The following is a 23,351-nucleotide window of genomic DNA, read 5'->3' on the forward strand; positions in this document are numbered from 1 at the left end:
TGAATATATAAGATTAGGAAAACCTAATTTTTTTCCAGGTTGATTTTTCATGAGTTAGAGGGCTATAAGCTTCAAATTATCTACTAGTGGTGGACAGTAGCACTGTGTGTTCTCACACTGGTTCAAGTTTTTCAGACTGAACTGTGGACATTTGGGTTTTACAGCAGACCTGAAGTTCACTCTGACTGCTGAGACGAAGGCCTGGATGGTTGTCATCGGCCGTCACTGTAACAAAAAATACAGGAGCGAGATGGAAAACATTTTTACGCTTGTTGAAGAATTCAGTAAGAAACTGAATCGTCAAATTAAAGACCTCGATGATATTCGGATAGCTATGGCGGCACTGAAGGAAATCAGGGAGCAGCAAATCCCCATTGACTTTCAAGTGGGACCTATTGAGGTAACTGATAATCGTTTGTTTATACAGAAATAGCTCCGCATATTGGGAGATATTAGCTGAAATACCGACCAGGTCTGGACTGGAGTTACAAAGGGATGCTAAACTTAAGAACAACAATTTCAATAATGATGATACCTAACATTATACGGTGCCTTCTATGGGCCAGTTCTAATCCTTTCAGTGGCATTTAAGATCCCTAAGAGCAGAGGCTGAGATGAGCATTTCTGTACAAGTGATTTATTGATGCGTGTTCATGGGAAAAGGGGAAGGGGAGAAACAGGAGAGGATGAGATTGGCATGGGGGTGGGGGAGCTAAATAAGGATGTGCTCTTAGCTGTAGACTGACTTCAGCCTGAATCCACAGGGAGCTCTGGAGCACGAATTGTATCACACAGTTGGTCCCACCTTGAGGCAAGGAGAACTGTCCTTTATTCCCCCAAATCAGTTGGTCATTGACCATAATCTTCCCATGAAGAGGCTCCTATTCAGCTGAGGACAATTTTCAAGGGAAGAAGGCAGCTTGATCCCTACAGCCAACTCTCCCAGCAGTCAGGGATGCAAATAACAGCTGGTAAACGGACCTGGATGGGGCACAAATGGTGTCCATTCATATATTGACTTTGTATTAACTTTTTAAAACTTGCTACAACCCTTACTTTACATACAAGGAAACAGAGCCAAAGGAGTTATGCAATTCAATTAGTATTGCACATTACTTTTGTTTGTATTATCCTGCTATCTTTTCTAGATGAAAATGTTTTATCAGGAATGGGTCACTGTATTTATTCTCTTAATTGAGACTAGTATAATTGTAGCTTTAAACAGTTCCAGACATGAAAACATCTTTTCATCACACCATAACTTGAATGTCTGGGCTTAAAGTCTGATGGTCAGGATCCTACTCTAGTCCCACATTTTCTGTGTCCCTCTTTGGATTTTGGAAAATTTCAAACTCCTGTGAAAATGGTTCAGATGACTGCATGTTTGTACCCCTGCTGTGTTGGGTCTGGGAAATCACATGGTCCACTGTGTTCTTCTTGGGAATTGAAACATCAGGGCAAAGAACTTCTGCTTTGTGTAGGACCGAGGGAGACCTGGGCGTTTGAAGAGGAGGACTAGTAACTGACAACTCTGTTTTCCCCCACCTTAGAGTTAAGAAAAAACTGTAGTCAAGTAGTCAAGATCAAAATACAATCCTTATTACTGATAGAACTTGTTTGGAAGAAGTGATTTAGTGTACAGCTCCCGTATTCCCATTATACCCCCCCTTCATCTCGCCACCCTGTACATATACACCATGGGCTTGTGCATACTAGATCCTGGAATTGTACTTACTCATCCATCGGAGGCTGCATTGGAAGGCTGCAGCCCTCTCTATTACATTGCTTCATTTGATTGGTGCTGGGGTGCAGACCAGAGGCATGCCTTCAAGGAGAAAGAGGGAAGAGGGAGAAAGGCTATGCTTGTCCAAGTCAAGGATCTTCTCCCAAATCAACAATCAGATATCCATCCTACCTCTATGGGGAGGAGTAATGGTGGGAGAAGAGGCCAGGAATATTTAGGGAAAATCTTTTCTCATGAAAACCAACTTTTCCCTCATTTTAATCTTGTAGCCATGAGAGTAGTCCAGGAATTTGCAACCTGAGGGCAATGACTTGTTCCAGGCTCTGATTCAAGAATGTTCTCTTGTGTCCTACTATTGGAACCTCTTACCAACAAAGTGAAATGGGATAGAGTTAAAACCTTAGTTTATTTTGTTATTTTAATATTATCAGTTAAATTGTTTCATGTTTCTCATTTACTTGATATAATTTTGTAGTCTTCAAATAGAATTTAAGGGCCTAAGTAAAAATTACTTTTTATTTGTATAATTTATAGTTTCAAGATGTGTTTAAAATGATACTTTTTGATATTCACAAAAATCCTATGAAGCAGCCAGGGAATTTTCCCATTTTACAGGTGAGGAAACTGAAGCTTAGTGGCTGAGTTGCTCACTTAAGCTCTCACAGTTTGCAAGTAGAAGAGCTAGAACTCTCTGGGCAGTTTCCCTAGCATGCTGGTCTTTCTCATTCTGATGCTTTAATAAATGACTGTGTGTAGATTTATGCATCTGACTGGCAGAAATTAAACTTTTCTTCTTCTGTATAGGAATCCTATGCCCTGCTTAACAAATATGGGCTTCTGATAGCAAGGGAAGAGATGGACAAAGTGGATACTCTGCGCTATGCTTGGGAGAAGCTTCTGGCACGTGCCAGCGAAGTTCAGAATGAATTGGTCTCCCTGCAGCCCAGTTTCAGGAAAGAGCTGATTAGTGCTGTGGAGGTTTTTCTCCGAGACTGTCACCAGTTCTACTCGGACTATGATTTGGTACGACTCTGGCTTACTCTGTGTGTATTTTTGGAGAAGAGTGAATAGAGCATGCAAAATGTAGTTGTTGTTTAAAGATTATGTATCACATTCAATGAAATTCTCTAGGAATGGGAGTTTTATTTTCATGAGAACAAAGACATTTCCCTTTCACAATCCTTTCCACTTAGAGTTCAGCCAGAATAATTTCAACAGGAAATGGGGAATTTCAAGGTGCTGTTTATATTATATCGTTGATCTGTTACTGAGTTGTTTGATGCCTTCTAGATTTCTGTGGACAAATACTATTCACATATAGTTATAATGGTTGTCCTTCCCACAGCATTCATTAGTTCCACAAATACTGTAGAGCACCTGCCCAGCGTGTGCCAGGCGCTGCCCATGGTGCTGAAGACAAAAAGTGGACAAGACAGGTGGAGTCCATATTTTAATCATACATATATGAGTTTCAGTGCAGAATCTTCTACTGCGAATATGTGTGTAATGAGACCCATTTCTAGCCAATTATAATGTGCTACATAAGGGAAATATGTAGAGTATAGGATAAATTTATACCTATTGAGTGGCAGCACACCAAACCACAAAGTGAGTAAAGTTAGGAGGTTGGATCCATGCACTATCTTCATGGATGAAGCAGCACAGAAATCTACGTATTGAAAGTATTCTAATGTAGGAAAACCTAATTGTAATGTTAAGATTATAGGTCACTTTACAAACAGATATTAGAGTGGTGAAATCCGTGAGTAATGTGGCATTAGTATTTTAGTTTAAAACCAGACATTATATATAGGCTTCTTAGAGGGTAGTTACTGAGCCTTCTTTGCCTGTGTCATCTAAGAAATGAATAGTACATATTTTTAGTTTTCAGAATTTCTTGATGTATGGAAGTTGTGGCATTAACTCAGCCTTTTTGAACTTGAAAATATTTCCCAATGAGTCACTTTCCTGAGTCCTTTTTGCAAATAAAAAACAAAACAAAAAAACTTTCATAGGATGAAGGTTTCCTATCATGTATGTGATATGCATGAAAACTAACTTTGATATTGAAATACTTTGAGTTCTTGAGATTTGTATGCAAGCATTTCATTCTATTTTGTGTTTGACTTTTTCTTTCAGAATGGTCCAATGGCTAGTGGCTTGAAACCCCAGGAAGCTAGTGATAGGCTTATCATGTTTCAGGTAATCTTTTTAGTTTCTATGACCTTCTAAAACCAAAACCTTAATGGGTTTTAAACACATACTTTTTTTTTCCTGAAGACAGAAAGGCCTATTGTGGAATATGGAATGTTCTTACATTTTTAAAAATGTGATTTGTTGTGGTTATAATTAGAGTTGGTTTTTATGTAATTAACTATACTCATTTAGTATTCCTATTTACATGTGCTCAGAGATCATACATGTTTGCTTATTTGCCAATCTTCCTTTTTCATTTGCATTTTTGTTCATATGTAAATCGTTTTGAGGAGTTTTCACTTGTGTTTTTATTAGAATCAATTTGATAATATCTATCGGAAATACATCACCTATACTGGTGGAGAGGAGCTTTTTGGTCTGCCAGTTACACAGTATCCTCAGCTTCTGGAAATAAAGAAGCAACTAAGTCTTCTACAGAAAATATACACTCTATACAACAGCGTCATAGAAACTGTAAATAGCTATCACGATATCCTTTGGTCAGAAGTGAATATTGAAAAAATCAACAATGAACTTTTAGAGTTCCAGAACAGGTGAGAAATTAAATGTTTAGCATGCCCAGAGCTGTTGAACCTCAAATGCTTTCTTCTTTGATAGGCTGTCAGGTTTTCTTTTCATGCCAGATGTTTCAAAAGCACATCGTGCTGTGTTGCTGTTGTCTGTTGACATCACCCTTGTCAAATGCTATTTATTAATTGCCCTGTGTGTACATGGTGAGACACGCACATCTTTTAAACCTGGATGAATCTTGTCAGGGGCTTTTCTGCAACTTGGAGGGAGCTGATCTATATTTATATTATACTTATCAAACATTTGAAGTTTATTTTAGGTGATTTCCTGGAATAAAAGCAAGAGCTCTATGATTTTTCTACATCATTTTAAGTGTTGAACCCAAAGAAAATGGAGGGTCATTTGTTGTATTTTTTTGGTTGACAACTCAATACACTCTGCTGTGCTTTGTATTTAGTAGGATCTTAATACTGTTTGTAGAATTGAATTGAATCAGGAGGCACCTCTATCCTTTAAAATAATGCCTTTTACTTAGTTAATTGTTATGAGGAATTGAAGAAAATTCTTTCCTGGTTGGGAAGGGCAATTGTTTTGTAATGGAAAAGTATATTATATTAACAGATATCCTTTGACTCATGAGATATAAAATTTGATAGATATTCAAAGTGACTATTTTTTATTTTTTATTTTTGATGAGGAAATTGGCCCTGAGCTAACATCTGTGCCAATCTTCCTCTATTTTGTATGTGGGTCACCATCACAGCATGGCCACTGATAGACAAGTGGTTTAGGTCCATGCCTGGGAACTGAACCTAGGCGGCCAAAGTAAAGCAGGCTGAGCTTAACCACTAGGCTGTGGGACTGGCCCCTTGAAGTGGCTGTTTTGGTAGAAATGCTAGCAGACAGTGTTGGACTGGAGACTTATGGGCTCATATGCCAATGATCTTTCACACTGGCTTCCCTTTGCAGGTGTCGGAAGCTGCCCCGGGCCTTGAAGGACTGGCAGGCTTTTTTGGATCTGAAGAAGACCATTGATGATTTCAGTGAATGTTGCCCACTGCTGGAGCACATGGCCAGTAAGGCCATGATGGACAGGCACTGGGAAAGAATAACTGCTCTCACTGGGCATAGTCTGGATGTGGGGAATGAAACTTTTAAGTTAAGAAATATCATGGAGGCACCTCTTCTGAAATACAAAGAGGAAATAGAGGTACAATTGATGGAGAGCAGGATATGGTGGGAGATTAAAAGGTCTCATGAAATTTATTTGATAGTGTTACTACATTGTGGAATGTTGGCTCAGTAAACCATTCTAGGACAATTAAAGCTCTTTTCCTGGCATTCAACTATTAATTCCTTCAAGAAATGTTTATGTGACAGGTTCTGTCCTAAGTTCTGGGGACATGAGGATGTATTCCTGCATTCATACATTATTAAATAATTTATATAATTAAATAATTATACAAATAAGGGTATAGGTACAAGCTATGGTAAATACCGTTAAAGGAAAAGTATGCTTCTCTATGAGGGCCTGCAATAACAGGGTTAGACCTATTTGGGGAGTGATAAATATAGGAAAGGCTAGGAACATGTGCATGACTGCTGGCTGAACAGAGTGTACTTGTGTGGTGAGGGTGAGGGATTTGGAAAGTGCAAAGAAGATGATGCCAGGCAGATGGAACAGCATGTGTAAGGGTCTGAGGTGTGTTTGGGGGACCAGAAGAAGGCCAGAGTGGCAGGGGTAGGGGGGTAGGGAGAGAAGAGACAGCTGAGGATGGGGAGATGTAAAGGGGCTAGAACATGTATCAATTTCGGTCTTTGGAGCAATGGAGAGCCATCTGGGAGATGTATTGTGAACAGGGAGGGGATGACATAGTTAGATTTGCCTTTTGTAAATATCACTCTTTACAAAAAGTGGAGAAAAGATTGGAGCAGGGCATGGGGGAATGATGGGAAAACCAATTGGGAAGTTATAAGAATATCCCAGGCAAGAGATAATGAATAGTGTGTTGGATGAGGGGGCAGGGAGTGAAACAGGAGAGAGTAGAAAAGATTGAAGAGAGCTTTAGGAGGTAAAACTGGGTAGAATCTGTTGGTGGTGGGAATGTGGTAGGAGAAACAAGGGGAGGAGCTAAGGATGAACCCTAGATTTCTTGCTGAGAGATCTAGATGGATGATGGTGCTTATGATTGAGATACGGAATATTGGAAGGGAATCAGGATGAAGGACAAAGTGCAAAGACTATGAGCTTATTTTACCCTGATTTTTAAAATTGAGATGTAATTGACATATGACAATGCGTAAGTTTAAGGTATACAACGTATTGATTTGATACTCGTATATTGCAGTATAATTGCCCTTGTAACACTAGCTAACGCCTCTATTACATCACGTCACTATCATTTCCTCAAGTGGTGGGAACAGCTAAGATCTAGTCTCTTGGCAAGTTTAATATTTATAATACAGTTTTGTTGTTTATAATCACTCTATTGTGTATTAGATCTCCAGGACGTATTTGTCTGCTAGTTGTAAGTATGTACTCTTAAACAACATCGCTGCCATTCCCGTACTTCTCAGCCCCTGGTAACCACCAATCCACTCTGTTTTTTTCAGTTTGGTTTTTCAGATTCCACATTGAAGGGATATGTATTGTTTGTCTTTCTCCATCAGACTTATCTCACTTAGCCTAATGTTCTTGAGGTTCTTCCATATTGTCACAAATGGTAGGATTTACTTTTTTTCTCTTGGCTGAATAAAATACCATTGTTGCATATCTTTTCTGTCATCTTTCTTTGTGAAATAGTTTGATAGGAAATTTTACAAATTAAGCTTCTGTTACTCAGTAATATCTCTATCCCTAAATCTATATCTACACACACACCGTATATTATATTTCAGTTTAGATCTGGAAATCTGAGTATAGATACATATGAAGCAAAGAGGGAAGATAGGACCTCTGCTGAATCTAGACTCTTCAGGAATAGTGGGTGACTTTCATGTGATAAAATGAGAACTTGTAATTTTAATAGGACATCTGTATCAGTGCAGTGAAAGAGAGAGACATTGAGCAAAAGCTGAAGCAAGTCATTAATGAATGGGACAACAAAACATTCACATTTGGCAGCTTTAAAACCCGCGGAGAGCTCCTCTTGCGAGGAGACAGCACCTCAGAAATCATCGCCAACATGGAGGACAGCTTGATGTTGCTGGGCTCCCTCCTGAGCAACAGGTAGGAAAACCATCCATCTTTTTCCTGAGAATTGGGAACATGACAAATATTTCAAGGGAAATTAACTTAAAAAATGCAACAATACCCCTCATATAATTTACTCCATATGAAAAATACTTGTTTTAATTTTAGCTTTTGGTACAGCATGTGTGATACTGTTTTTATTTTGTTATCTTCTACTTGTGGGATGTGTCTGAGACCATCAATCGGACAAGATAATGCAACATGTCATTAGCCACTTGGATCTTGCGGCCCATTTCAACGTTGTTACTGACAAGACTCACAGCTGACAGCTCAACAGGCCCTAGAGTCCAGAGGGAAAATGATTCTGAATTTCAGAGTAATCGTTCTACTTGGAAAGCCTTTTTGCTAACGTCTATGGACTAGAAACTCTTAGTTGTGTACATACTTTAATGAGATGACAGATTAAGATAGAGAATGAATTTAATTCATAAAGAGAGGTAAAGCAGCACAGACCAACAGGAGTCTAACACTTCTATTTGACAGTTACATCAAAGCCATTGTGCTTTGGACACACAAGGCGTGGACTCATGAACTTAGATTTCTTCGGTTCCTTGCTTCCCTTTGCTCTTTCTGAAATAATTTTTTGTTTACCAGGATCTTCTCAAATATAGGGTAATTGTGTAGAATGTGGACATCATCAAGATATGAATTGATTGTGCTATTTTATCTTTAAAATGCCACTCTATTCTCTGTGTATATGTGTATCAATAATTTTACTATAGGAAGTAATAACTACTTAATACTGTTTTGATAAAAAATTCCTCTTCTTTCCATTTACTTGGTACACCTAAGTGTTTCAAATAAGTAATATAAAATATGAAATTTGGCCTTAGAGATTAGACTATTGGTAATGTTGAGTTTGGACAGCTTTAGGATTTGGTGAGTTTTAATGAATTTGGTTACTATTCATCCCCAACCAGAGTGAAGGACAAATGGAAGATAACACATAAACTAAGTAAAGATAATCTGTGTTTGGGATGGGGAAACTTTCCTTACCAGTGGCATCGAATCCACAGACAGAGTTGTGTGAGGAACATGCATTAACAGAAATTTATTGAACACCTACCATGTGCCGTGCTGTCTTCTAGATGCTATGGATAGTGGAGTAAATAAGAGATTGCTATTTCTACGGGACTACAATCTCGTGAAAAACGTAAACAAAAAGCCCCAGAAAGATGTGGGGAGTATTAAAACAATCTATTTAACAGTTAAGAATATGGAAATTAAAATTGTATTCACTAATACAGCTAATATCTGAGAAGTCTTCAAGTCCATATTCTGTTGGAGTGGGAGAGATCAATAAAGGGAGAAAAGAGAAGAGGAAAAACAATGCCAGGCAGTATAATCGTCCAGGATTAAGTTTGTCTGCAAGTAACAGAAGCACAAACAAGACTGAACTTTCTGTCTCTCTCATGTAAAAAAACTCCCAAGGTCGAGGGTTCAGGTTGGAGTGGGGGCTCCTCCACGTCATCAGGGGCCCAAGCTTTGCCTGGCTGATTTTCTGTGGCCCCTCTCCTCCTGTCCACACTATCCCTTCCATCCGCTCACTTCTCTTCTAGAAGAGTTGTTCTCAGCTTCGGCTACACACTAGACACGCCTAGGGAACTTTCAAAAATTCCGGCCCCAGGGCCACAGCCCAGACTGATTGAAACGGAGTCTCTGGGGGTGAGACACAGGCAGACATTGGAAGTTTTTAATGTTTGCTGGATGATTCCAATGTGTAGCTAAGGCGGAGAACTCTTGATGTGGAACCCAGTCCTGGGACTGTACATGGCTGCAAAAGAAGCTGGGAAATTCCATATTTTAACTGGGCAGCTACGTATCCAGGTAGAAATGACATCTAAAGAAGAAGGAGAAGAAGACATTGGGAGGCCACTGTCGGTTTCTGCCTCAAGAGGAAAAAGGGGAAGATAGATTAACTATGGGAGAGGCAGAACAGTGGCTATCAGGGTTTATAGGCAACATGCATAAGCCCTCACACACATACACACATAGACATGAGTGGGTTGGAGTTCAGTGGGGCGGGAGTTGGAAAGAGACCAGGAAGAGAGGAGGCTAAAGAGATATTCCAGGTATTATCACATTTGGAAATTGAATTAGTTGTTTGGCCACCACCAATGGCTCTAATTGCTCTATGTTATATGAAAAACCAGAGACTCCATGGAACAGGCACAGAAGCTCAGTAGACAGAATACTATTCTCATGGTGGTAGCAACAATGACCTGAATTATATTACTCCGGCAGCTTGGTCAAGTCAAGTCTAATGCCTGATCTGCTCCTTAGATAACACATCTCCCACCTCTCTATGTTCTAGATCAAAACGTTAGTCTGACAATAAATGGTGGCGAATTAATCACTTGGTAGCATCATTTTAAAAGGCAGCAACAAAATCTAAGTTGTGAAGAAACAGGTAAAAATTAGGATTAAAAAAATCTTTTTCGTTTGGAAACAACAAAAATAAAAACAAAACACCGAAAGAACAAATGCTGAAACTGTTTCTCATTTTAGGTACAATACGCCGTTCAAAGCCCAGATTCAAAAATGGGTTCAGTACCTTTCTAACTCCACAGACATCATCGAGAACTGGATGATGGTGCAAAACTTGTGGGTCTACTTAGAAGCCGTCTTTGTGGGAGGAGACATTGCCAAACAACTTCCCAAGGTTTCAGAATTTTCTTTAAGATTTTGTCAGGTTTTTAACTTAGAGAACTATCTAATAGCTGATAATTCCTTTAAAAATGCAACAACGTTTCAGCTTCTAGTAAGCCAGCCCCCTCCAATCTTTTTGTTGTTGTTGTTGAAGTGTTCTTCAAAGAGAGAGAGTACAAAGAAGGGGTGAAAATCAGAGTAAGAATGCTACAATTCTGTGAGGCTTTATAGGAAACAGAGGGTTAAAAAAACAAAATGAAAGCTTGCATAATTGAGATCCTCCTTCAGATAATTTGCAGGTAGAATTTGGAATAGTGTAGAATTATGGAGTAGTTATCTTGACGATAATTTGTTCTACTATTGACAGTTTGAAATAACTCGCGCTATACAATATACGCAATTATATCTCTACCGTAAAATTGAGGGGTGGTAATCTGTGGGAAAAAAGCTCCAAACCGAAAAGGGCCTTTTCTCAACATGTTGAGTATGTTTTTCTCATCAAATTGTAATCATCACACTAGGTATATATGGAGTGTATTTTGAGATTCTTTTAGAAAAACATTTTTACCAAATCTCAAGGATTCTTGTTCAATTACCTTAAATTGTTTGCAAAATTATAACGTCAATATATTTGAGTTTTAGAAGCATGATTATGTTGAACATTCTTTTCACTTACATTTCCTAGCTTTCTCTTTGGTTAGTTTTCAATTTAATTACAGAGGACAGAAATGTTACCCTTTTTATTTTTTGGTCACCAGTGAAATGTATCAATACACTAAAATTTTAAGTATTTATTTATTCATTTTTGCTTTTTATATTTGGGTGTGTTTTTCTTCGTGATGGGTAGAGAAGAATCTCAAATTGGACTTCATAATGGAAACTTTAACAGTATTGAAGGAGCTGGATGAGATTTTGTGCTCTCCTATTTAATAGCATGTGCTCATTGGTAAAATTCAGGAAGTTTTTTGTTTTGCTGAGGAAGATTTGCTCTGAGCTAACATCTGTTGCCAATCTTCCTCTATTTTGTATGTGAGCTGCCATCACAGCATGGCTACTGATAAAGTGGTGTAGGTCTGCGCCTGGAAACTGAACCCAGGCTGCTAAAGTGGAATGTGCCGAGCTTAACCACTAGACAACCTGGGCTGGCTCCTAGAAAGTTTTAAGGGAGAAAATATCTGTCAGGAAGAAGGTGACTAAGGAAGAAAATATCCTACTCTCTCAAAATAATCTGTGTATTTTCCTTTTTTCTGCAAAAAATATATTTTTAAAAATTTTGCAATATTAGGTTTATACTATAAGTAATTTTGTATCATTTTTTTTTTTTCCTGAGGAAGATTCGCCCTGAACCAACATCGGTTGCCAGTCCTCCTCTTTTTTCGCTTGAGGAAGATTAACCCTCAGCTAACATCTGTGCCAATCTTCCTCTATTTTGTATGTGGGATGCCCCCACAGCATGGATGACAAATGTATGTCCATGCCTGGGATCCGAACCTGTGAACCCAGGTGGCTGAAGTGGAGAGTGAGAACTTAACCACTATGCGAACAGGCTGACCCTCCTGTATTTTACTTTTAAATGTTTATTTTATATTCTAAATACACAAACAATTCAATGCTTGTGTAGGAAACTTGAAAAACGTTAAAATTCATTTCATTTAGAGATAACTGGTGAAAACAATTGGGAGTGTCCTTTCCTCCCAAATTATCTCATGTTGTATTATTATTTTTGTATCTGTTTCTTGTTTTTAGTTAACATAATGGGGGTACCAGGGTGGGCTAAAGATTCTTATTTAAGAAAAGGAGTGGTATGGTGCAAAAGGCACAAGAATTGAAATGGAACAAATGTGACATTCAGTGTATATGGCTGGGGTGTCCAGACTGGGCCAACTCTGGCCTCAGCTGGGGGTATGTGAGATGCTCTGTCCTCAAGATCACAGACGCGTCCAAGTGTGCTTTGTTACCTTGTTCTCACAGGAAGCCAAGCGCTTTTCCAACATAGATAAGTCTTGGGTGAAAATCATGAGTCGTGCGCACGAAATGCCAAATGTGGTTCAGTGCTGTGTTGGAGATGAGACTATGGGGCAGCTATTGCCACACCTGCTGGAACAGTTGGAAATGTGCCAGAAATCCCTTACAGGGTAAGTTCACTGGCTCTGTGAAGGCTCTCCTAGCACCCTAGAGATGACCTGAGAGACCAGCTGGCATTAGTCAAATTGGTTTTCTTTTGCTAAGACTTAATTCGTGTCTAACATTATTGCATGGATAAAACTCATGGTTTGGAGCCTTGTATTCTCTCCAGGCACTTACCAGATTTGCCCTGATGTTGGACCACAGGGCTTAGGCTGCTTCCATCACTGGGACGAGATTTTGCAAACATTCTCATACAGTCCTAGCATTTTAAAATTAATATACCTCTTTTTCTGATATACCTTCTTGGATAAACATCTGAAGAACCAAAATATTTCATTATACTCAACCAAAAACAATATGAAACAGTGTGTAGTATACACAGGTATCCAGACTATACAGAAATGAGAGTCTGTATGATATCTGTCGATATACACAGACATAGACACACAGATATACAGACACACATACACACTTATGTATAAATAAGAAATATTTTTCTTTTTTTCCCTTTGGCTAGTCAAGATAAAATTGTGAAAGTAGAAATATATTAAACAATAGTTTTCTAAAAACAGTTATCTATACATGCTTTTAAATATTGCCCCATCTAAATTGTTAATCTCTTTAGAATAGTCAGTATGTATGGAGAAATTTGGGGTAAGTTATATGTATATATATAGAGAGAGAGTAAGCGAGAGAAAGATAGATAGGTATGTGACTGTGGAGACTGGCAAGTTCAAATCTGAGGGTAGGCTGGCAGGCTGGAGACCCAGGGAAGAGTTGACACGATTGTAGTTTAAGCCCGAAGGCAGTCTCCTGGCAGAACTCCCTCTTCTTCTACGGAGATCAGTCTTTTTTTTAAATTAAAGTCTTCGACTGATTGGATGAGGCCCATCCACATCATGGAGGGTAATCTGCTTTACTCAAAAGTCTACTTATTTAAATGTTAATCTCATGTAAACAAATACCTTCACAGAAACATCTAGAACAGTGTTTGCCCAAATATCTGGGTACCATGGCCTGGCCAAGTTGACATATAAAATTAGCCATCACAATTATCTGTAGTTGTGGGTTGGAGGAGCATCATGGATAATAACTGTGCTGGGATGTACATTGACACTTATGACATGCCATGTATTTTGAGCATTTAACTCAAACTAAACAGTGATGTCTCCTTGGCCAACTCTGGAAGATGGATGACCTTTCCCCAGACAGATCTCCCCATCTCCTTATTACCTATAATAGTGTTCTGTGAATAGTCAGCTTTCCTGTGCACTGAGGAACCTGGGTCACCTCAGCCAGGCTGTGCTTATAGACGTGGGTGATGGTTAAATACTCTTTGAGAGAATCTCTGTGAAGAAATAGAGGAGTTGCTCAAACTTGAACAAAAGGGTTACTAAGCTGATAAAAAAGGAAACACCTGTATGATAACATGTAAGTAATATGGTTTACTTACTTATTCTTGGCTGAGCAAAAGAAAGTTTTGAGATAGCTGCTGAAAAATAATAAAGGGGCTGGCCCCGTGGCTGAGTGGTTAAGTTCATGTGCTCCGCTTTGGGGCCCAGGGTTTTGCTGGTTTGGATCTTGGGTGTGGACATAGCACCACTCATCAGGCCATACTGAGATGGCATCCCACATAGCACAACAAGAAGGACCTATATCTAGAATATACACCTATGTACTGGGGAGCTTTGGGGAGAAGAAGGAAAAAAAAAAGACTGGCAAAAGATGTTAGCTCAGGGCCAATCTTTAAGAAAATAAAATGAAGTCATGAGAAAATTAAGGTCAAAGGAAAATAAGGGCTAATAAACTCAGATGGTAAATTTGACTCAGAGAAAAGCTATAAATGGACCTTAGATTCAGAGACCAAAGGCCCTTCCTGGGGACCAAAGCAAATAGCGACGCATGATTTGGTAAAACATTCGTAGGATCCATATGATAAAATATATCAGTTGCTCAGGAAAACAGTATTTTTTTTTTGCCTTGATGCATTGGAGGAAGTTCTATTGTGCATCCTCTTAAAAGGGAATATTGAACAGAATCCTCACCTACTTTCTCAGCACGGTGTGAGTCAATCATGAGTCTTCCTGATGAATGGCTTGATCCAGGGAAATGAGGGAACGGAGTCACTGCATCCTCCACAGAAACTGCTTCCTGAATGTCATTGTCATATCCAAGTTAGCGGAAGGCATTGGGCAGCATTAAATGTGGTAGACTAAACCCCGACAAGAGTCTAGAGTGTTGACAGTCTGCTCTCTGGTCAATGACAAATCCATGGTCTTTGGCATTCAGTTGTGGAGACGAAGTTGGTATACTTTTAGGAGAGTTGAAGAGCTTAAACAAGACCATGCCTAAATGGATGTCTACTCCACTGCATACGGAGACAGGATCAGCAGGAGCTAGGGGTAGGGTCAAAGTTTTCCTTAGCAAATATTTGCAAGGTCGCTCTCCCCAAAGCCTATGCTATGGGCTATGCTAATACTTTTCCTTTGGAAAATTGTCCTTAAGCAGGCATTATTAAACATCATGATCATAGTCAATTAAAATATCAGTAAAGCATCCTTTAAATGTCTAAAGCAAAACCACTTGCAAGTGAATCCTCCAGCATGAATTTTTCAGAAAAATAGACTCTCAGGTATTAATGATTTGATGTGTTTTATAAAATTATTGAATCAATTATCTGTTGAAGAACATTTGACAAAAGTAAAGATTTTTGTTTTCAAATGGTTGATGCTGTGCCTTTCTTTGTAACCATAATGATTGTTTAGCACGACCAACTGTGTTGCAGGCACCGCTGAAGGTTCTTAGATGTAGCCCTGGCATGGTGGCTGTGCAGTCTACCACCAGGCTCAGGCCAGAGGGAAAGAAGAAAGGAATTAGAGAGGATCCATATTCCCAGGGCTGTTCAAGATGAAAGACTGAGGGGCCTGGATCGTTGGGACATCGTGCAGGATTCAATTACCACTGAGAAACTTGCTGAGGAATCATACCACTGGTCCACCTACAGCTAGCTTTGTTACTTTTCCCTCCCTTCCTTCTCTTCCACTTACCACCGTAGATACCCACTCACCCATACATGCCCGCCTACCCATATACACACATGCACACACAAGCACCCTCCTCAATTGTTCTCTTTTCTCCTTATTTCTTTCTATCATGGACATATTCTGCTTTATCATTTGACATTTTGGCCTTACTTTATTACTCCTAAGAGAAAAATTCTACTCTAAAATTATTCACAGCTTTTACTGAGCTTTCCTTGGCTTTTGATTCTGTTACAAAGAGGAGTTTATGAGCCAAAATGTGTAAGCCCTTGAGTACTTGAGTAAGCACATGAGTACTAATGCTTACACAAAAACAATGGGCTGATGAGGATGTGCATCGACAGGAAGGGTCTTCCCACAGCTCAGGAATAAGCTGTCTTCCCTCCTCCATCATAGAGGGTTGGTTATCACATTGCACGTGCCCCCTTCCATCCTGGTCTAACTGCATGGAAAACTACCTGTTCTCACCAGAATTAGACTAGGCTACGGTGAAGAGGGCAACAGGTAAGCAATAGGAATTATTCTCAATAAAGAATGAAAATGAAAGTTATACAAATAAGATGGATTGGGATATTTAAAATAAATTGGCATATTTAAATTAAGAAAAGTAAAAAGTTAAAACAAGCAAAATAAAACATTATGAGCATAAAAGTAAGACTTTAAGAGAAATGCAGGAAGATGTAAGAAAAGAGTCTTTGGGCAGCCTCTGCTCTTTTCCTTCCACCTCTTTAAGGTCTGATTTTGTGGTTTGTCACGTGCCCAAAGTGAAAAACCCACTGGCCACAATGATAGCTTGCCATGTCTGTTTTACTGAATATCCAGTGAGAGCTGGAGAGGAAGATTACAGCACAAACAGCAAAGCTCATCCGTTATCATCACTTTAGACATGCCTGTTTCTTCCCCAAGTTCCTCACTTACCACGAACCTCTCCTTCCTTACTTTGCCTCGTTCAACCTCTGAAAAAAGGAATTTCACTCTCGCTCTCATCCTGGACATCCCACAACAAAATAAAAGTCCAGCAGTTGACTGAATATGGACCGTCCAGAGTTCCCCATGACTGCCCTTGGAGATTGCCTCCTGGCTCAGCTTCTGATCCACGTAGTCTTTTCGTACACTCTATTTTCCTACAAAGAGAATTCTACTTCTATGAAATAAAAATATTTCCCCCATAATTTTACACAGGGAACAAATAAATAATACAAATGATAGGGAAGGAATAGAAGTGAAACACAAAGACAAAATTTAAAATGGATTTCTGATAAGATTTCAAAAAGAAATTGCAATTTAAACTGCATTAATTAGTATATCAAAATGTGATAGAAAATGAACATACAGAGATACAGTTTTGAGAATAACAGAAAGAATATATCCATCACATAAGGAATCACCATAAAATAAAGGAAATACAGAAGCAAAAGTGCCGTTGAAAGCAGGGCAATCATAGGAACATTCACTGGGTTTTGGTCACTCCTGGAGGCCAAGAACAATGCCAGGGTCATTGCATGTAGCTCATTCATAGCTAGATCTTTCTTCTGCTTCAGTTTATAGATTCACTGGATTCTTTTTTTTTTTTTCTTGAGGAAGATTAGCACCAAGCTAACATCTGTTCCCAATCCTCCTCATTTTTTTGCTGGGGAAGATTCACTCTGAGTTAACATCTATGCCAGTCTTCCTCTATTTTGTATGTGGGTTGCCACCACAGTGTGGCTGACGAGTGGTGTAGGTCCATACCCGGAATCTGAACCCGCAAACCCAGGCTGCCAAAGTGGAATGTGCTGAACTTAACCACTATGCCACAGGGCTGGCCCCTCATTGGATTCTTTTACGATACAAGTCCATGGATGAGATGCAGCCATTAGCTGACACAGCACTGTGTTTGCAAACAAAATAAAACAACTCCCTGGGTGTATTTTTTCTGTTCTCTACAAAGAAAAGACAAGATTTTCCAGATTAAGTCAAATGCATACCTGTCAAATGTATGCATCACACTTGTGAAAAATGAAGAAATTCTCTCACTAATTCTGGAAAAAGAATTGTTTCCCCACCAGAAAATGGAAGGCTACTTGGCAAAATTAGCAACAAAACGAAACAAAAAAGTTGAATAGTATGAGAGAAAATCAAATTGTCTCAAAATCTTTCCCCCTTTTCCCATCCAGATTAATTTATTTCTAGAAAGGACTGTTTTGTGTTTTTATAAAGTTTTCTTTTTCCTCCCCACTTAGATACTTGGAGAAGAAACGTCTTTGCTTTCCTCGGTTCTTCTTTGTCTCCGACCCTGCCCTTCTGGAGATTCTGGGTCAGGCATCAGACACGCACACTATACAAGCCCATTTGCTGAATGTGTTTGACAACATTAAAACTGTCAAGTTCCATGAAAAGGTTTGCCTGATTCTAATTGCTGGTCAGCAATTACCGTATCTTAGAATCTCAGCTGTCTTTATTAAATAGCTCTCTAATATTGTGTTTACAAAGGATTACTTTCCTGCCCATGAACTCTCAGCCAGTGGCTAAAACCAAACTTTCGGGCCCAATTTTCCTTCAGAACTATGTGATTTCTTAATAGTCAAAGCGTTGATTTGAATAACAAATAGTTTAAATATGGTTAGGAATGCACTGTATGTAGCATTCATGGTTTTACATGCCAAGTTAGCTGTTCAGAAATTCAACAAAACAAACCGTTTGCTCATAAAATAGTGCCTTGACTAAACAGAATTGCCACAGTGATTAGATTGTTTTAGGCTTCAGGAGTTTTTGGCATGACGGTCTTCCCTGTTTTTCATCATGCATGATTGATACTTCTTTTTTTAAACACTCTGAAGAAGTTTCTAGAATCATGGAGTTGTATGGGACCCAAAAAAGATCATTCAACGTGAGGAAGACTCCATTTGCACAGCTGCCAGAAGATATTGTCTAATCCATCCCTTTACTCAAAATTCCCTAGTTAAGTGACCCTTCCGGTTTGATAGTGTATCCAGTTCCCCTCTGGAGCTCCATACAAACCCTTGGTATCATTCATTTATTCATCCTAGCATGCAATTTGTGTTTGTTGAGCAACTACCACGTACCAGATGCCATGCTTAACAATGGCAGTATACCATCCTCATGGAACCTGTGCTCTCGTGGAGTCCAGAGAGTGCAATTAGTGCAGTGGTAGAGCTATTCCATTGTAAGCAATTAAAAGACAGTCATTTAAGTTCAAGCCCATTGCTCTGTGCCAGGCATTAGGCCAGTCTTGAGGTTCCAAGGAAGAATATATCATAATCAAACTAAAGTCGTTTTTATGCAGCACAGCATTCAAGAGAAATTTGGTAAATAAACTCTTGGTAATTTTGGACTTGCTGTGCTCGTATTATGCACAAGGAGCATGGGAATGCCCATCGGGGAGCCCCACCCTGGGTGTAAGGGGTGTAAGAGAAGCCTCCCTGCTGGAGAATGTGGTGTTGAACTGAGTTTTGAAGGTGAGTGGAACATAACCAGGCAGGGAGAGAAGAGACGCATGGTCCCGTCAGAAGGAGGGGCATGTGCAAGGGCCTGGAGTTGTGGGCAGCTAGGAGGTCAGAAGTGTGGCTATGTGAGGGAATGTATTGGTTTCCTAGGGACCACTCTGGGTGAAAACAACAGAAATGTAGTCTTTCACAGTTCTGGAGGCTAGAAGTCTGAACTAAGGTGTTGGCAGCGTTGTTTCCTACTGGAGGATTGGAGGAGAAATCTGTTCCATGCCCCTCTCCTAGTTTCTGGTGGCAGTCGGCAATCCTTGGTGTTCCTTGGCTTGTAGACACATCACTTCGATCCCTGCTTTTGTCTTCGCACGACCTTCACCCTGTGTGTCTGCGTCTTTGTGTCTAAATTTCTTTCTTCTTATAAGGGCACCAGTCATTGGATTAGGGTCCGCCCTCATCCAGTATGACGTCATCTTAACTTGATACTATCTGTAAAGACTCTGTTTCCAAATAAGGTCATATTCACTGGTATCAGGGCTTAGGACTTCAACATATATTTTTTGGGCCCACATTTTAACCCACAACAGGGAGGGATGAGCAAAGGGAGAAGGAGGCATGGACCAGATTCCAAAAGGCCAAGTGCATCATACTATAGAATTCTACTTCATTGTAAATGGGACAAAAGGCATGGGAGGTTTTTCAGCAGGGCAGTGACCTGATTCATGTTTCAGAAAGATTGTCTGGCTCAGTGTAGGAGTTGGAATAGAAGGCAGCAAGGTAACCAGTGTCAGAAGTGATTGCAAAGTCAGATTGGAAAAGGCTGAGCCGCTACAACAAAGCCTTGACGAAGGGAAGACAGTGTGGATTCTAATGGTTTAGAATCAATGTTTCCTGTAGATCTACTTGACGTGTGGGTTGAAAGTGGGGATTGAATCAGCCAGGAAGTTCTTCCTGCTGTTTGCTCGCGTCCTTCTGTGATGGCACCGGGCCTTCACGGTCCTCCAGTGAAGCTTCCTACTCTCGTTTTACATGGAATATAATTTAAACATCCTTGTTTTTAGACTCTATTCATAGCAATGACTTCTTAAAATACCATTGCTTTTTGTTGTTGTTATTCTTGCCATAAGGTTTTTACAACCAGGGGCAGATCTTGATGTTGTGTGTCCTAAGTCTTATAAAATTATAAATACAAATTTATGTTCAGGACCTAGAAGGATCTATGCAGGTGAGGAGCCCTGAAGCTTCAGATCAGTTTGCTTCTTGGTAGACCACTTCTGTCTACAACTAAGGAGTGTTTAGTTAATACAGGACTAAATCTGAGCCCAAGGGAACAATCTTTCACTTACTGAAAAACAAAAACAACCAGAAACATTTGTATTTACTTTATGGTTTGCGTTATTTTGTTTAGTTGGTGTGGACAGACTGTGAGGTGGATAGGGAAGTAAACAGGAATGATTTTTAGGGATTAATTAGAGGTAGGAAACCTAGTCTCAGAGATGTGTCCTCCATCACCGTCAGTGAATTGCAGAGCCTCATTTGAACCCATGTTTTAGAACTTCAAATACCATGCTGTTCTCCTTATGCCTTACTGCATGGAAACTGAAGTGAAATGACCAGATTTGGAGCTGGGTTAGAATTAGAAGACATTACGTGCAACCAAGAGCTCCTGTCAAGAGCACCCTGTTTAGTACAGAATCGGAATTACCTCGTAAGGTGTTTGCATTGATCACATTGGCCCGGTCATTGCTGATGTCAACTTGATAAGCTTGTGATATGGATGACAGGCTCTTAGAGAGTTCCATTTCATTTGGGAAGGTTTAGAGATCTTTTGATCATCACGTTTGTATTGAATATTTCTCCTAGAAAACAAATTTTCCCTCTCAAGTATAGACTGTTTAGAATTGATTTAGTATTCTCTTCTCAATTTCATGGATAACTATTTTTTATTGCTTTGGAATTGATTTGATATCATATTTTCCCTTTTATTTTGTATTCTGTCACTTAACATTCTATGGGAAGGATAACATTGACAAGAGGGCAATGGAGGATTCATTCTTTTTATGAATATAGCTATTTCTTTTGGCTTCTAACATAGATCTATGATCGCATTCTGTCAATTTCCTCCCGAGAGGGTGAGACGATTGAATTGAATAAACCTGTGATGGCAGAGGGCAATGTGGAAGTTTGGCTTAATTCTCTCTTGGAGGAATCTCAGTCCTCATTACATCTTGTGATTCGCCAGGCAGCTGCAATTATTCAAGAAACAGGTTTCCAACTGATTGAATTTCTTACTTCCTTCCCTGCTCAGGTCAGTGTATTGAAATTGGAGTATTTTTCACAGAATAGTCATTTTAGATCTCATACATTGTCTATTGTAAACTACTCAACTGACTATAATTTAACTCTGGACCAATATGAAGATTTTTATAAGGATTTTTTAAATATAGATAAGTTTAAAGATTTCAACTATAGATTATTTGGTTATATATACATACACACACACACATATATGTATATATATGTGTTTATATTGCAGAGATATTTGATATATTTTCTTTAACTTAAAATTTTTTTCCCTACTGAATGTCTTTAGTATACATATCAAAAAAATGCACTGAGTGTATGCTTTACCAGAAAAATTAGAAATATATTTCATCATTAGAATACAGAAAATGATGTTTTCTTAGTCATGTGATCAATAAAGATTTTGTGGGTATCTACATGTGTAAACCCTGTCTTAGTTTAGGGAAAGCAGGATTAAGACTTATTTTTCCCCTGCCAGTAACATAAAATCTATCTAGGGAGAAATTTGACTTAAACAATAAAGGACTTAAAATTACAAGAAAAAAATTATTAACACATCCTGAGTCTGTACATATTTAATTGTCAGGTAAGCAATATGAATAGAGTTTCTATAGGTTTTGAAGCAACATATCAAGTTGATGTGGTCAAGGATGACTTTACATTTGGATAATAATCAAAACTTTTCACTATGTTGCAATTTCTATTTAAATATATTTGTATGCCATACACACTCATGAAGCCTTTTATTTCCATAAGGTGGGATTATTAGGAATTCAAATGATATGGACACGGGATTCAGAAGAAGCCCTTAGAAATGCCAAGTTTGATAAAAAAATCATGCAGAAAACCAATCAGTCTTTCCTGGAGCTACTGAATAGCTTGATAGACATCACAACAAAGGATCTGAGTTCCATGGAACGAGTTAAATATGAGACTTTGATTACTATTCATGTGCACCAAAGGGATATCTTCGATGACCTGGTAAATGCTTTCTAAATGCTGTGGCATATACACAGAAGCAAACATGAGACCCTGTCTGTGTTTACCCACCAGAATTAGTTTGAATGAATTCAAAGAAAAGGTTAAATTCAGGCAAAGTCATCTTCATGATGAGAGCTTGTTTGTCAGATTTTCTTTCTAGTCTTCAGCTGAAATTTCAGTCAAATTCCCATGATCTCTGTTAAGATGTTATTGAGGCAATTAGGTTTTATTTTGAAATTCTTTATGTGATGATTTTTAATGAGAAAATGTCATGCAGCATCCTGAAAAGCTTTCATTCGTCTTGTGTTCCTCTTAGTTATTAATTGAAGATGACCAGTTTCTTGCTACAGAAGTAAGAAGTAACGTTGCTCCTAGAGCCGCTCAGTACTCCCGTGAAGGCTTTTGAGAAATCACATCTTTAACAAGTTTTGCTACGTTTCATGTCATTGATTGTAAATAGTCTTTCCTAATATAGTTGGTGACATTCAGGTGTCGTGCAGATTTTTTCCTTTAAAAGAAAACAGGGTGGACAAGAATTTAATAGTTATAGAAAATAGGAAATGTGAAAAGAAATGAAATTTGTCCTCTACTATAAAATACCACGTTAGATAAGAGGCAAGAAGCTCTTATTTTCATAATACTTTTCTGGATGGTGTCTCACCCCATTATGTAGAAAAGATTAGGAAAGACTGGTTCTGATGTAATGGAAATGAAGGCAGCACATCCATGCTGTTGAGTGCTAATCTCCTCTCTTAATAGTTAAGTACACTATTTGCCTCTGAGAAATAAAGGGCTCAGGGTAATTTTAGATTTCTTATTTGTCAAAGAAAAATGATTAAAGTGGCTTAAAATTTTGGTTAAAAAATTCAGACAAAAGCATTGCTGGGCAATAACCCGCCATTTTGATGTTAGAAATTTTGGCCCTCTGCAAATCCTAGGAAAAATAATTAATGGATTTAAAAAAACCCAACAGTGTACTTTGTTGTAATCATAAGAGATGCCTTTTTCCTAATGAGATTGTTTGGTTCTGTCTTTGTATGCCAAAACATGTTTTTCATAGGCTGTATTTCATGGTTAGGACTATG

The 23,351-nt window shown here is 38.8% G+C and overlaps 1 protein-coding gene across 5 annotated transcripts in view; it reads left to right on the forward strand.

Annotated features, from left to right (window-relative positions):
• DNAH5 (dynein axonemal heavy chain 5) overlaps window positions 1–23,351 on the forward strand; it is a 268,608-nt gene that overhangs the window by 110,072 nt on the left and 135,185 nt on the right. For all 5 annotated transcript variants that reach the window (XM_044779484.2, XM_070519860.1, XM_070519859.1 and 2 more), the window contains 11 exons: window positions 165–400; window positions 2,549–2,767; window positions 3,884–3,946; window positions 4,256–4,494; window positions 5,441–5,681; window positions 7,501–7,700; window positions 10,233–10,386; window positions 12,345–12,508; window positions 17,764–17,920; window positions 21,077–21,289; window positions 22,042–22,266. In XM_044779484.2, the coding sequence (XP_044635419.2) occupies window positions 165–400; window positions 2,549–2,767; window positions 3,884–3,946; window positions 4,256–4,494; window positions 5,441–5,681; window positions 7,501–7,700; window positions 10,233–10,386; window positions 12,345–12,508; window positions 17,764–17,920; window positions 21,077–21,289; window positions 22,042–22,266 (2,111 nt within the window). The remainder of the gene's footprint in view (window positions 1–164; window positions 401–2,548; window positions 2,768–3,883; window positions 3,947–4,255; window positions 4,495–5,440; window positions 5,682–7,500; window positions 7,701–10,232; window positions 10,387–12,344; window positions 12,509–17,763; window positions 17,921–21,076; window positions 21,290–22,041; window positions 22,267–23,351) is intronic.

This window comes from Equus asinus, chromosome 10 (assembly GCF_041296235.1).
Source record: "Equus asinus isolate D_3611 breed Donkey chromosome 10, EquAss-T2T_v2, whole genome shotgun sequence".
Classification (NCBI taxonomy): Eukaryota; Metazoa; Chordata; class Mammalia; order Perissodactyla; family Equidae; genus Equus; species Equus asinus.